At 46.2% G+C, this 15933-nt stretch overlaps 1 protein-coding gene across 3 annotated transcripts in view; it reads left to right on the forward strand.

The window, feature by feature from the left end:
• Snx27 (sorting nexin 27) overlaps positions 1-10002 on the forward strand; it is an 83734-nt gene extending 73732 nt beyond the window's left edge. For 2 of the 3 annotated variants that reach the window (XM_076861900.1, XM_076861902.1), the window contains exons 9-12: positions 4211-4360; positions 4673-4801; positions 5150-5209; positions 6317-10002. In XM_076861900.1, the coding sequence (XP_076718015.1) occupies positions 4211-4360; positions 4673-4801; positions 5150-5209; positions 6317-6364 (387 nt within the window). In that variant the 3' untranslated portion in view covers positions 6365-10002. Of the gene's footprint in view, positions 1-4210; positions 4361-4672; positions 4802-5149; positions 5210-5316 lie in introns of all 3 variants that reach the window. The other variant, XM_076861901.1, reaches the window with a different exon arrangement.
• The last annotated feature ends 5931 nt before the right edge of the window (positions 10003-15933 follow it).

A 15933-nucleotide genomic window follows, 5' to 3' on the forward strand; every position in this document is an offset into this window, starting at 1 on the left:
TGTATAAGTTATGCTTTGCTTATGTTGAGGTGGCCTGTTTACCATTGTTAAACAGAGTTTTTATATTATTAATGTTTCTCAGCACAATTTGTAATGATTTCACACAAGGCAGTATGTATGAAAGTCAGTGTTTCTCAAAGTGTGGTTCCCCAGCCTACTTCCACGGAAATCGCTTTGGAAGCCCCTTAAAATGCAGATTTTAGCCCTGCCTCATATCTACTAAGCCAGAGCTTCTGGGGGTAGGACCTAGGGATCTTTTTTTCATAAAGCACACTGGTAATTCTGAAACCTTAGATACTCCAGTATCACTCTATAGGGCTTAGGAAGAGTTGGTACTCAAGAGTCCTCTCAAGCCTTTGTTTCAATTTTAGACCAGTTTTGACCCTTGGTAGGTTGAGGAGCACAGAGAGTTCTTCAGAATGGACCTTGACTCATTCTCCCAAAGTGTTCTGTTAAATACTGAATCTCTGTATTAATAACTGTCCTATTTATGTATTTACCTGTCTTGCTGAATATTGAACATTTATAAAATGTCCCTTACTATACTAAATGTCCCTTTCCTCTTCTCTGGCGTAAATGGGCCGCTATGTAAGTGGTATATGAATCAAGGAAGGTAATTCAGGGTCATATTTAGCTACTCAAAACTTAATATGAAAGAAGAATTGGCAGGATAATTTTGTGTTTTAAATGTGTTATAAATATGTCTGAGGGCTGGGGATGTGGCTCAGCAGTAGAGTGCTTGCCTAACACGTGTGAGGCCCTGGGTTCAATACTCAGCAAAACATAAAAATAAATAAATAAAAGTATTGTGTCCAACCATAACTAAAAAATAAAAAATATGAAAGCAAAAATCTGTGTGTGTGTGCATGTGTGTATGTGAGAGATAAACAGACAGATATACTGGGGATTAAACCCAGGGGTATTCTACCACCCCAGCACTTTTTATTTTTTTATTTAAATAGAATTGATCTGAGTTGCCCAGGCTAACCTTGAACTAATGATCTTCCTGCCTTAGCCGTCCCAGTAGCCAGGATTACAGGCATGTACCACCATACCTGGCAAAAATTCACCTTTCCTAATTTTGGATTTATGTTTAATTTTAAGTGTTTCTTCTTTTTAAGCTTGGTGCAAACCCAGGAATGTTGGGATTACCCACCTGAAATTGAGACATATTACCCAACCAGAGAATCTCTGGAAACTTTAAGTCTGTTTCCCAGTGAGACTTTACCAATGACTTCTTACAAGGTCACAGGTGCCTTAGTTTTTTATTTTAGAACTTATGACTTCTAGTAAGAAGCCCCCCAAAGGTCTTTTGCTTTCAAGGACCTTTGGGTTTTTTTGGAATCAGCTTATTTCACTTAGCATGATAGTCTCTAGTTCCATCCATTTATCAGCAAATGCCATAATTTCATTTTTCTTTATGGCTGAGTAACCATTGTGTTATATATACACACCACATTTCTTTATCCATTTATCTGTACAAGGGCACCTAGCCTTGGTTCCATAGTTTAGCTATTGTGAATTGAGCTGCTGTAAATATTGATGTGGCAGAGTCACTATATTATGCTGATTTTAAGTCATTTGGGTATATGCCAAGCAGTGGGATAACTGGGTCAAATGGTGGTTCAGTTTCAAGTTTTCTGAGGAATCTCCGTACTGCTTTCCAGAGTGGTTGTACCAATTTGAAGTCCCACTAGCAATGTATGAATGTACCTTTCCCCCCACATCCTCACCAACACTTATTGTTACTTGTATTCTTGATAATTGTTGTTCTGACTGTAGTGAGATGAAATCTCAGTGTAGTTTTGCTTTGTATTTCTCTAATTGCTAGAGATGTTGAACATTTTTTCCTATATTTGTTAACTGACTGTATTTTTTCTCTAAAGTGCCTATTCAGTTTCTTTGCCCATGTATTGATTGGGTCATTTGGGTTTTTCTTTTAAATATTTATTTTTCAGTTGTCATTAGACACAATACATTTATCTTATTTATTTATTTTTATGTGGTGCTGAGGATCGAACCCAGGGCCTCGCATATGCTCAGCGAGCACTCTACTGCTGAGCCACAACCCCAGCCCCTTATTTGGGTTTTTTTTGGTGTTAAGTATTAATAACTGTCCTATTTATGTATTTACCTGTCTTGCTGAATATTGAACATTTATAAAATGTCCCTTACTATACTAAATACATTTTAGTATATTTTGAGTTCTTTATATGTCCTGAAGATTAATGCTGTATCTGAGGTACAGATGTCAAAGATTTTCTCCTCTTCTTTTAAAGTTTTTTTTTTTTTTTAGTTGTCAATGGACCTTTATTTTATTAATTTGTTTTTTGTGTTGCTGAGGATCAAACCCAGTTCCTCACACATTCTGGGCAAGCTCTCTACCACTGAGCCACAATCCCAGCCCCTGTTTGTTGATTCTTTATTTTACTTCTAGCACTTTATGAGTCTTGATAACAAAGTCGGTTCCTAAACTGACATGATGTAGATTTGGGCCTACCTTTCTTTTGTTAGGTGCAGGGTCTCTGGTCTTATGTCTAGATCCTGATCTACTTTGAGTTGAGTTTTGTGCAGTGTGAGAGAGAGGGGTTTAGTTTCATTCTACCACATATGGATTTCTATTTTTCCTAGCACCATTTGTTGAAGAGGGTATCTTTTCTTCATTGTATGTTTATGATTCCTTTGTCTAGTATGAGATAACTCTGTGTGTACTGTTCCATCCCATTGAGCTTCATGGCTATTTTTGTGCCAATTCCATACTGTTTTTGTTACTACAGCTCTGTAGTAAAATTTAAAATCTTGTATTGTGATACCTCCTGCTTCACTTTTTCTCACTAAGGATTTCTTTGGCTATTCTGGGTCTCTCATTTTTCCAAATGAATTTCATGATGAGCAGGGCCAATCTTAAGGCTCCATAATATCCACTGGCATTTGCAGAAGTCTTAATATCATTGAGCAGAAATGCTGCTTACTAAGCATGTCAGGGTTTCTGATAACTCTGAGGGGGTCATGGCTTGGACTGTATGCTGAAGGTCTGGTTGCGGGGAACTTCTTTTTCCATTAACATTTTATTGTAAAAAGTTTTCAAATACACTAGTACAGTAAGCTATTACTGCTTTCACCTCCCTGGTAGCCAGGATTACAGGTATGCACCCCCATACCTGGCAGGAGCTCACCTTTCCTGATTTTGGACTTAGATTTAATAAATAGCCCAGTCAGCCCTTATGCACCCATTTCCAGCTTCCGCAGCCTTCAGCTCTCCACTCATGTTTCATCTATTTCAGTCACAGGCTTATTTTCCCCTGGAGTTTTTTCCTTTGTCTTCTCTGCTGGCATTGAACCCAGAGCCTCATACCTGGTAGGCAAGTGCTCTGCCACTGAGCTACACGTCCAGCCCTTTTCCTAGAGTTTTTAAAAGTAATTTCCAGGACAAGGGATGTGGCTCGGTGATAAGAATGCTTGCCCAGCATGCATGAGGCCCTGGATTAAGTCCCTAGAATCCATAAATATAATTTCCAAGTATTTAATTTTTTTTTAATATTTTTTATTTTGTTTATTTTTATGTGGTGCTGAGGATGGAACCTAGTGTTTTACACATGGTAGGCAAGCGCTCCACCACTGAGCCACATCCCCAGCCCCCCAAGTATTTAATTTTCTAGGGTATTCTTGAGAGAGAAAATGGTTGACTAATGATAATAGAGCTTTAAATTTTTTTAAGTTATCATTTATTAAATACATAATTATGTACCAAGTACTATAGTAAATACTTTATATTGAATGCAGTAACATTATAGGTGCTATTACTGTTTCCCACCTTCTAGAAGAGAAAACTGAGCCTCCTGGGATGAATTTGCCTGAGTTCAAGTAACCTGCCTAGAGTTGCACTGTTAGGAAGTCATGGGGTCAGATTAGATCCCACCCCTCAGGGAAAGAGAGGGTCACACTGAATGGTGCGGTGGTGCTTTCTAGCTCTGAGGTCTTGATGACAGTGTCTCTTCTGTCTCTTACTTACATGTCTTTAGATAGAGAAAAGAGGATTGGCAATGTGGAGGCAGAAGCTGGGAGTGGGTAAAGGCTGCCCTGGAATTCTTTCCAGTCGAGGAAGGGATTGAGACCCAGGGCAGGTCTCTGGGTTCCCCTTGCTTTTCTCAGCAACTCTCCTCTGTGCTTCAGTGTCATGGTAACACTGTTTCCCTTCCTTTCTGCCTAGTACCTCAACATGCTAAGGACTTGTGAGGGCTACAATGAAATCATTTTCCCCCACTGTGCCTGTGACTCCAGGAGGAAGGGGCATGTTATCACAGCCATCAGCATCACGCACTTTAAGCTGCATGCCTGCACTGAAGAAGGACAGCCGGAAGTGAGTCTCCCATGGACCGGGCTGCAGCACTGCAGACGGCTCGCTCGCTTGCTGTGCTTGTGCTTCTTTGTGAGGAAAATGAGATCCGAACTGTGTTTTGATTGGGGTGATTTGATGGGATCCACACTGACCCTTCACTTCACTGGCTGCTCCCCCCCCCCCTTTATTCTTTTGTCACTGTCTGAGCCCTGAAATGCCGCAGCCATCTCCACTTATTTCTCTTCTGCTTCCCGGCTCAGAACTCCCTTCCCTCACTCCCCGCACTCTCAAACTCAAACTGTAGGCCTTACTCTCTCGTTCTTGGTTGTCCAGAACCAGGTCATAGCGTTTGAATGGGAGGAGATGCAGCGATGGGACACAGATGAAGAAGGCATGGCATTCTGTTTTGAATATGCGCGAGCAGAGAAGAAGCCCCGATGGGTTAAAATCTTCACACCATATGTGAGTGGGAGATGGGGAGCCTACTTAGGGAAAGTAGATTGGGCTTTAGGTTTCCTTCAGGCTGCGTACATAAATGGAGAGACCAAGACAGACAGACACAGAGTTTCTTGAGATGGAAACCTTTCTGAATCCTAGAGCCCCTGGTTCAGCCTGTTTTTTCCTTTAGGCCCACCAGGATCAACAGTTTCCCATCCCACTTGGCTCACAGAGTTACCATTAGGGGGAGCTAGAGAACAGAAGATGGCCAGGCCTGGAGTCGGCCAGGTTTTCTCTGTACTGAGTGGGTTTGGAAGAATGGGTGACCTGGCTCTGAGAAGTAGTGAGTGTTACTGTTTTTTTTTCCCCCAGTTCAATTACATGCATGAATGCTTCGAGAGAGTGTTCTGCGAGCTCAAGTGGAGAAAAGAGGTAATTTTGAAAAATCCTTGAATAATTATTTTTTTTGTTGTTTATTTAAAATTTGTAGGCCCATGGCCAAATACCTGGGACCCTCACCTCCATTTCTGTCTTTCTAGGAATATTAGTTAGAGCCTGGTTATCTCATGTGAGCCAGGACATTCTTCCAGCAAGGCTGGCTTCTGGATGGTGAATGGGCTGTGAAAAAGGCCCTGCTTCTTCCCTTGTCTAGAGGGTGGACGGTGGCTACAGGCTCTTCCATCTCTCATGACTTCATGGACTCTCTTCTTCCTGTTTCGTTTTATTTTGAATCAAATCACCCTCCATGTTCTCCCTGACCCAGAAGGGCAGCTGTCCTCAGATTTAGCTGTCTGATTCGATGAGTCATGATAGTCTCTAAATTAACAAAGAATGTGTATGCAGGGGGAAGTTTTTGCTACTGCCATCTGTAGGTGTCAGTGCTGGAGCAGAATTTAGAATATTCTGAATAATTAGGTAGGGGCTGGAGATGCAGCTCAATGGTAGAGCACTTGCCTTACATATGCAAAGCTCTGGGTTTCGAACCTCAGCACCATCACCAAAAAAAAACTGAAATACAAAAACAAACTTAAAAATCATCTGCTGCGGGGCTAGGAGTATGGCTCAGCAGTAGAGCACTCGCCTAGCACGTGTGGGGCACTGGGTTTGATCCTCAGCACCACATAAAACTAAATGAATGGAATAAAGTATTGTGTCCAACTACAACTAAAAAAATAAATATTTTTTAAAAATTAGCTGCTGTACTCAAAAGAAAATCAGGATCAGGAGGTTAAATCAGAATATGAAAGTTTGTATTCATATAGCAAAAAGAACATTAGATTCTGGGACTCATATCTAGGTTTTCTCCTGGCTTTCTTTTTCTATAATTTTGAGTAACCTCCTTAGATCTGAGTTTCCTCTTCTATAAAATAGGACCTTTTAGTTCTAAAAGTCTGTGATTCTAGATGGGAGATGTATTAGGGGAAGAGGCCAAAGAGATTGAATCATCCAGCTGTACACCGTTTTAGTTTCTGTTGGGGATTGTCTCGAGATTGGAGGAGATGTAGCTTCCCAGTAACTCTTTTCTTTTTTTCCTTTCAGAACATTTTCCAGATGGCAAGGTCACAGCAGAGGGATGTGGCCACCTAGCCTTCCCTTTTCCCCTTCCCTTCGTCCTCTTCCTCTTATCCTTCTTGTCTCCCATGTCAGACAGAGTAACCATTAACACAAAAGAAGAGAAAAGGAAAAAAGTCATTATATTCAAAATCCCTAATCTAAATATTCTTAATAACTCCCTCTGAATTTCATGTATCTGGAATTGAGCTGGTAGAGAACAATAGATGGTCAGTACCAGAAGTCCACTGAGTTAAGACAGGAAAAGAAGTAAGCCCAGCCAACTCGCCAAAGGTGTCTGTCCTTTCTCCTGGGCCTCACATCGACAGACTCTCCTTGTACTATATTTTTAAAACTGGAAATATGAACTTCATTCATTTGCACTGTTCAGACATATATATGTATGTATGTAAAAAATTATATATACACAAATTAACTGCACGTATATACATATATATATTTCTTTTTAAATTTCATATTGATGGCAGTACCTTTTTTAGCTTGTGTTTTTACACACCTTTCACTAGAATTCATGACCTCTCTCTTGCTCTCTTTATTTTGAAACAAACTTTAAAAAGGAAAAAAAAAAAATACAGGGAAAATACCTCTCCTCATGAAGGACTCGAAAAGTTTACAACCTGCTTGGGTTTTTTCCCCCCTTTTTTGTATCGAGTGCAGTTTCTGGCTCATGGGTTGCCATAGAGTCTGAGGAGCAAGGAGCATAGAGTGTCTGTCTTCCAAGAAGGTGCTGGGGAGGAGAAGGAGGTGTGTTTCTGGGACAGCAAGTCTGCAGATCTGCAGGAGAGTCTGTAGACTTGGTGTGATCTGATTCCAGGGCAGTGTTCCTGGCCCACGCTCCCATTCATTCATGGCTTTCTAGCCCACTGTGCATCTCCTTCCTGCTTCTAGGGCACCTCATATGCTTTCCCTTAACTGGCCCAGAGCCAAGTTGAGCAGGGGCTCAGGACACCGATGCCCGCAGCACCTCCCGGTAGTCATTTTCCAGCTCCCTGCCTGTTCCGCAGGGAGAATATCCATGACCAGAGGTCACACAGACACCTTAGGCATGAAGGTGGGACTTACAGAGGGAAAGGGAGGGAGGGGTACTGTGTGACAGGTCTTACCTGCTCCATTCCTGCCGAGAACCCCCAGAACTGTTAACTCCCTGTGACTTCCTTCCACAGAGTGTTGGGGAGGGATCTGACAGTGTCTTCAGGGCCTTAAGGGAAAGTCGGAAGGGGACTGTGGTCTAATCAAACCATGGCCTGCCTAAACCAGCTAAGAACCCAGGAAGGCGTGGGATTATGGTAGATTTGGGTTGGATCTCCACCTTTTACTTCCACCTTGGAAGGAAAACCTTCTTGTCCCTCCAAGTTCCTCATCTGATTTTGCAGCTAAAGCCAGGACTGATAAGTAGAGTCACATTCCTGGCTCTGTACTGTATCCTGAGCTCTATACGTTTGAGTAAGAAGCACGAAGTCAGGCTCAGGTGCAACTGAAACACACCTTTGAACCTTCTTTTTTCCCCTCTTCACCTTTGAAATAAAAACAGGATGGCATGGTCTGCTTTGTGTGCCAGGAAATCAATCAGAATTGGTTGTAGTTGGCTCCACTGAGCAGTGTGGGGTGATTTGAAGTTTCTCTTTTTTATAACTTGTTTTTACAGATTATTGTGAGGTCGCTTTTCCTTCTCTGTCACCCTGTTATCCTGGCAGCCACTTGCCCTGGGGACCTTTCTCCAAACCCAAGTGGAATCAGCATATAAAACATAAGAATGTTAATGTTTAAAGTTGCCGAGGGTACTCCTGGTTTGAAGGCTTTAGTACAGGATTGACTCCTTTTGGCTTAAATGAATTTAATAATGAGCCAAAGGACCCTAAAAAGAAGATATGTTTATTTCTACTTCAAGATGCTACAAATACAGAGGCTTTTGGCACCAGCTTTGTTTAAACTGTAAAAATAGCAGCAGTGCACCCCTCCTTCCGCTAGAGGGAGAGGGATGAACACACCCGTGAGTCTGTGCGCAGCCCGAATACTGACCTCCCACACACAGGCCGCCCAGAGATTTGGAGGCCCCTGAGAGTGGGCAGATGGTGCGTGCTCCCTTTCTGACTAGCATTCACTTTGTTCTTTGGAGTCTGGGTGAAGGGCCTCATAGGTAGTTAGCCTGCTGGCAGAATCTTTTGGGGAACAGCCTGTACTTAGGGGTATCCCAAGACAAAGCATCCATCTGCAGCAAGCAGGTGGGAAGGAGGGAGACCCTAAAGGGTGACATCTTGTCCTTCACGTACTCCAGGCCTCCAGTGATGGAGGCAGAGGTCGCTGTGGCTATGGAGGTCCACAGGATCGAGCCCTTCTTTGCATGAAGCAGTGTCAGGTGTGACTCTACTTTCCCCTCCTCCCCTGCACTTCCTTTCTCTAATTCCTGCTCTTTCTCTTGGTCCTGGCTTCTGCCCTGGGAGGTGTCTACCCAGTCTTCTTTTGCAGTTTGTCTCTGGGAAATGGGGCTCCCCGTCCCCCAGCTTCACCCGAGCAGAACCACAGGGTCTTCCTGGCCTCTCGCTGTTGTTCCCTCCATACTGGCCTTCTGTCCTCTGGGGCAAAAGCTCAGAGCTTTTTATGGAGCAGCAGCAAATGTAGGCCCTGAGAAACCTGTCCCTGTGGAAAGGTTCCCTTGGGCCACGCTTTGAGCGCTCTGCTCTGTGTATTTTCATTCTATTCTCCATTTCTCTGCCCTCCCCTTGCCCTAGGCCTAAGCTCAGCACAAGTACAGATGAGTGTGTGCTCGGGCAGCTCCTAGGCCTGGACAGAGCCCTCAGGGAGGAATTAGATAAATATTCCAGCATCCTCATTCCTGGCCCAGTTAGTTCTCTAGTTACCTGGGCCAGTAGCTTTGAGTTATCCCCTTTTGAAGCTCCAAACCCTGTGCTTGGAACAGCAAAATAGGGCACTTACAGGAGGTGGCACCTTTCTCTCTCATCTCAGAATTTGCCAACTTATAAGCCTAGCTACTCGGAGGCAGTTTTCTTAAAGGGAACCGTAAGCTAGTTGACCTGAAGTCTCCCTGTCCACATCGCGCTGTCCGGCTGGACTGGCTCAGCAGTAGACCTCAGCACACTGCTGCTCCTTCTCCAGCCCCGCTGGACCACACTGGCTTCCTCTGATGGGGGCTGAGGTGGCTGAGCACAGGCAGGGGGGTGCTTCTAGCTCTCCCCTCCTGCTGCATCTTGCCAGGCCTCCTTCACTGCAGGATGGCAGCAGCTCACTCCTCAGCAATAATCTAGGGTGTGGGGGAAGCTTAGGGCTTGGGGAGGGACAGACCTAAACAGGGGAGTGATGTGGGCTTGGGGGCACTTGACCAACTGCTAAACTTGGACACCAGTTTATTTCATGCCCCTATTCAGCTGGTGAGCTGGGCTTCAGTTTTTCCCAGGCCATGCATACTTTTAATTTATTTGAGAGAAACTCTAATTGTATTTTCACTGCAGTATCTTGTATTTTTTATTTGTGATTTAAGAAATGTGAAGAGAAAATACACAGACACATAATGGCTAACAGTGTTTCTTTCATTCCTTGTTCTAGAGCTAACCACTCTAAAATTGTTTGGTAATGTCACTTAGTGTAATTAATTGTAACATATTCTTTTAAATAAATTGATTTATTGATGAAACAATTCTTTGGTTTCCTAGACTACAAATCCTTTGGGTTGTGTGGGAAGAAGGGAAGAGGAACCTTTGAGATTTGAGTTTAGAGTGGTCAATCTGAAAGTGAGAAGGAACATTTAACCAGTTTTTATCTAACCAGATAACTAGTGGGCCAGTCTTTGGAAGGCAGGGCATGAAGGAGAGTGTAGCAGAGAGAAGCCAGGGAGGTCCCTGGTTTGCAGTTCTGTGCCCAGTAGCTCCTTCGAAAATTCCTTTTCTCTCTCAGTTCTCAGAGGTGACCGATCTTGGCCCTCCTGTCTGCTGGTCATTCGCGTGCGGCATTCCTTCCCAGCTGAGAACAGTTAAGGCCCCAGAGCCCTTGGGACAGCGTTTGGCACTGGACCCCCCCAGCCCAGCCCAGCCCAGCAACACGTATAGACTTTTTCATTTTTCAAGGAACTCGGGAAGCTTTCTCTTACGGGGATCTGAACTGAAAAGTACACATTACCCCTAATGAATGCCTAGGAAATACTAGGCACTCGGGGTGGTTGTATCCCTTCTTCTGCCCACATCTCTGAGGATGTGGCTCCACTTACCTGCTCAAGATCACCTGCTCTTTTATGGACTGAACCAGCTCTGAAAAGCATTTGTAGTGGATCAGACATTTTTGTTGTTTTTATAAATCTTGCTTATTGTTTTTATAATCCCTGACTATGTACTTTTGGTACTTAATTGATATAAGAGCAAGGAGCAGTTTGATGTTTGGTTTTTTGTTGTTGTTGTTGTTGTTTTGGGGGGGAGGTATCCTGGGAATTGAACCTGGTGCTTTACTACTGAGCCTTTTTTTTTGAGGCAGGATCAGAATTGTTTGGGGCCTCACTAAGTTGCTGAGGCTGGCCTTCAACTTGTGATATTCCTGCTTCAGCCTCCCAAATCACTGGAATTACAGGCCTGTGCCACTGTACCTGGCTTCCAGTTTGACATTTTCTTTGTCATTCAGGGTCTTATGCACCAGCCACTGGCGTTGAATATTTGGAATCTGATAAATATTACTATGTAAATGGGAAAAAGTTTGTTTTTTTTTTTTAACAAGAATACATGGAGAAGTAGAAAGTAGGATTACAAAATTAGAATTAAAGTCAACAAACATTAAATATCTACCATGTATTGGTCATTGTATTAAGAAACTACAACAGATAAAAAAGCAAAGAAAAACTTTCTGCTCGCTTATAGCCTCACAGAGAATGAAACAAAAATGGCCTTAATGCACAGTGGCAGGTTTCAGATTGCTATAAGGACTAGAGAAGGAGGGACTAGAACAGAGAGACCTGGGGAAGAGAGCAAAAAGGAGGTCTTCATGAAGGAAGGGTGTATATGGTGAGTCATTTAACATGAGCAGGATTTCATCGAGCTGGCATCCAACAACCATGTGTCGTGCTAGAGATTGGAGAGAGAAGGGGCCGGGTGTGACACACAAGCTTATAATCCCAGCAGCCGGGGAGGCTGAGGCAGGAGGAACACAAGTTTGAGGTCAGCTTCAGCAACCTAGCAAGGCCATGACTCAAAAAAGGGCTGAGGATGTGGCTCAGTGGTTAAAGCAGCCCTGGATTCAATCCCTGGTACCAAAAGAAAAGAGAAGGGGGTAAAAAGAATCGGCCTTGTCCAGAGAAATGCAAGAGTCCTGCTGGAGCAGGGCTTAGGATGTAGAGTGAAGTGAAAGTAAGACCTTGAAGAGCTTTGGTGCCAGGGAGGTGTGAGGAAGAAGAGGGGTCGGGGAAGAGGAAAAGAAGAAGAAAAAAAACAAAACTTATCAGTTTGAGTTAATAAGTAGAAGCAGTGGATAATTGGAAGGAAATATGAGGAAAAAATGGGAAAGTAAAATCTTTCATGATTTAATAAAACTGAATTTATGTGAGAAGTAAAAAGACTCCCAAGGCTTTACGTCTGTATGACTGGAATATAAAAATATTGAGTTGAGACTTTTGGGAGAGAAACAGTTTTAGCCTTGGACTATTTAGGCATGGGTGGGAAGCCAGCCCAGATGTCAGAATTTGTTATTAATTAATTGTTCCCCAAGCACCTCGTAGTGTCTGGACGCTGTCCAGGGTAATGGCGATACAGTGGTGAACAAGACAGGGCAGGTCCTCAAGAAATGTCCCTGAATTGGCTTTTCACATCAACTCCGGCTCCTTTGGAGAACTCAGACCACAGGAGAGCAGGAGGAGACACATTGCAGCCTCTGAGTGGATGTGCACGGGAGATGGCGAGGCCGAACTAGACGAGGGACTTGGAGGTGGACCCGCGGGGGCTTTGCAGCTGGATTGGATACGCGAAGTGAGAGAAAGGGTACCCCAAATTTAGGCTCTCACTGGTACATCGAGAGCTGTTTACTAATGAAGACTAAGAGAAAAGGTAATAACGAAACTCAGTTTAGGAGGCAATCCAGCTTGGGAGCACCTGGCTGCACCTGCTTCCTATCAGGTGGTGAAGGCCGCAGGGCATGGAGAGAGCTCCAGCGGGGGAGCCGAGTCCTTGGGAAAACAGGGCAGAGGGCAGGGGGTTTGTTAGAAACAGGAGTGTGGGTCAGGGCCGTGGAAGTTCTCCGGTTTGGAGGAGAAGGAGCCTGGCTGTGGAAGGGCTTCCTTCAGTCACAAACCCTGGAAGCTAAAGCTGTGGAGGGCTTTGAAATTTTGGCAAGAGAATTAAAAGACGAAGGAAACCCTGAAAGAGAGGCCATGGCTCTCAAGCCAGCAGGGTCCGACCCCAAAGGAAAGGAGATGCCTTGGGTTCCACGGGTACAGTTCAAAGCTCTAAAAATACAGAAAGGGGATGAGAACACATTGAAGAAATCGTCAGGGCTTCTCTCCCTGAGCCCCGCCATGTTCTGATCACCTCGGTCTCCCTAACAGAGGGCCTTTTTCTAAATGTCTGTTTTCATTCTACGCCTGAAAGTTTCTCTGTCCCTGCTGTTGACAGCCAGTCCACTCTTCTGCCTCAAGAAGTTATCTGCCTTCTTTTTGTGCTCCTGTTAACAGTGGACACAGCTTGATTATCACAGAAGAAGAGAGCTGTAAAGGCCGCCGATGCACTTGGGCGAGGGGCGGCCACACCTCAGCTCCTGAGCTCAGAGGAGAGGGAGGAAGGAGGAGTGTGGTTGCCTACCGCACACCGCATCCCGGGAGGCAGGTGCTCTTGGTCCAGCACCTACCTCTCCATCTTTCTGTTCTCTCAAACCCCCGAAGCTGAGACGGCTCAAGGGAAAATTAATAATAGGAGATACCAACTCCTGTTGGTCCTTTTCTGGGCTCCTTCCCGTCCCTGACCACACACACCTCCGTCTCTGTGGAACTGAGACTTTTTTATGAACTAGGCTAAGAATCCCACCTGGTCCTACTGAAGTGTCCCATTCTTGGCCTCTACCAACCAAGAGTCGTTTTCCCCCTGAAACCACATCCACAGAGCTGTCTCCTAGAACTTCCCCTTTTGCTTCTCTTTTTAAATGGGGCACTTGGAAGAGGAGGCAAAAGTGAAGTAGGGATGGGGATTTACTCCTGTCCAGGGTAATGGCCAGATCAAAGCGGGAAGGTGAGCAGTTTATAAGAAAGCAAGTGACCGATGTACCATGAAGTCAGAGGCCACACCTGTGGGCTCCTCCTGAGCCAGCCCTAAAGAGGGGCCCAGAAAAGGTCTAGGAATTGGAGGGACCTTAGCGCTCAGAGAGTCCACCCTCTACCTGATGGAACTCACTGCAGCAATCTGCTCCCTACTTGTTGGGACTCTGCCTCAGAGGACAGGTGAGAACAGCATCGTGGGGCCTGGACACAGCCCACAGCCTTCCCTTATTGGCCTTGTGACTCTGGGGAAGTCAGCTGCCCTCAAAGCCTCCCTTTCCCTGTCTGCAAAGTTATGTCCCACCTCCTGGGGTTGTTGGAGGTGGAATGAAAGAATGTTCGCGAAGGGCCTAGAACAGGAGGACACACAGAACGTGGTCGATGAAATAGAGGTCCGGAATGGAACATGCCTGGGGACAGGGCTCCCGAGAGCCTGCTTCCTGTGCCCAATTCTACAGAACATTCCAGAATTAAGCCCCAAAGAGGGGTGAAGAATAGAGTCACAGAGATGCGAACAGGCGTGGACTTGCTGAAGGAGGGCTGAGCCGCCCGCCCAGCTGCTCCCCAGCTTCCTTCTCTTAACCTCCCTCCCTCCCCTCCGGTCCCTGCCCTCAACTTTCCAAGACTCTCATTTGATGCTTTTAAACTTTTTTCTTTATTTAGACAGAAAAGACCAACTCTTTAAAAGTAAAATGCAATAAATAAATAAGTTAAGCATAGAGAACTGTCTGAAACTGACTCCCCAGTCTCCCCTTCCCACTCCCACCCCCACCCTATTTTCTTTTCCCTAAAACCTTTTCCTAAAGAAAATGATCAGGTAATAAACCCCTTTAGCCCTCCCCACTCCCTTCCTCCCAAATACCCAGTTACCCCCCAAAAGCAAAGGGAGAAATCAAGAGAGAAAAAAATCCAAGGGCAAAATTGTCTAAACTCCCAGAAAGAGAGATGGCAGCGACCCGGCCGGGCCGGGCGGGCTGGGTGACGCACAGGTGGACTTGGTATTTACACGGAGGGGGCCAGCAGAGACTGTAAACATTTTTAGGGGTTCAGGGGGAGGTCTTTTCCTCGAGAAAGGAGGAGGGTCTCTGTGGCTGAGAGGCAGCCCTCAGGGCTCCCCCACACCCTCCTTGGAGGGGGCCCTTGGGGGAGGCAGTGAGTTTTAGGGCTGGGAGCCCAGGATTCAGGGATATCCTACCTCTAGCTGGGTGGAGGGGGCTGTGAGGCCAGCTTCTGAGGAACCCCTACTGCGGGGAAGAGGCTGGGGTGAGGGTGGGCTGGGGAGTGTGGGAGCCCCGCCGCCCACCCTGGGCTTCAGACTAGAGCAGGCCCACTGGTCGGGAGGCAGGTGTGAGCACTGGGCACAGAGGGCCCACTACAGGAGCCCGAGCAGAAGGCAGATACCCTGGAAACTTCCAGCCTATTCCTTGCTCCCTCGCAAAGGCCAAAAGGGCACCTGGGAGGAATAGGCCCGCGGAGCCAGGGAAGCCAAGCCACGGCCGTCAGAGAGGCAGGGTAGCAGGAGCAGGCCAGTGTCCTGTGCCCCCGGGGCCGTGAAGCAGCTTTGGCCCCAGAGCCCAATCGAGGCCCAGGGCAGATGTGCAGAGAGGGCCAGAGCCAGTTGTGGGAGGAGGGTGTGAGGCACCCCTTCCTCTGGCATCTCCAGACCTGTGAAGGAAGGAAACACAGGTGAAGCTTGGGGAAGATGGCGGCAGTGCTGGCCACAGGCTCTGGGCAGAGGGAGGGGCTGGGGTGGGTGGTGGCATCAAGAGGGGGCTGCCCGAGAAGGCAGGTCATCAAAAAGGCCTCATTCCAAATGGAACCATCCGGCCCCCCAGCCACGAGAGCAAAGGCCAGGAACAGAGGGGATGGGGGGCACTGGAGGAGACAGAAGCCAAAGGCCATTAGGAAGGAAGCAGTCGGACAGCCCAAGGGAAGAGTGAGGGCTGCAAAGCCAGAGGGGAGGCAAGAGATGAGGAGCAACAGGCAGGCAGAGGGACCAGGAGGAGGGAGGAGTGAGAGACAGACAGACACCTGGAGAGGAGCCTCCGCAAGGCCAGGGCCACCCGGACCGGGCTTAGGGACGAGTCTCGGGGTGAGACCGCCCCGCCTCTAAGCAGAGCTCTCATTCCTTTTTGGAAAGGAACAGAAAAAGCAAGAGAAATGCACAGAACACAGACCACAGTCACCAACCACTGTTGACCAAGCACATCCCGCGAGCTGCCCCCGGCCCTGTCCCTGGGCTGGGGGGAAGCTTCCCTCCACGGCCCCTCCCCAAATAACAAACAATTGGCTCCAAAGACAACACGCTCGTTCCATGCAACTTACAGGGGCCCGGAGCAGGGGTCCGGGG

The sequence above is a fragment of the Callospermophilus lateralis genome, chromosome 7 (genome assembly GCF_048772815.1).
Source record: "Callospermophilus lateralis isolate mCalLat2 chromosome 7, mCalLat2.hap1, whole genome shotgun sequence".
Lineage (NCBI taxonomy): Eukaryota > Metazoa > Chordata > Mammalia > Rodentia > Sciuridae > Callospermophilus > Callospermophilus lateralis.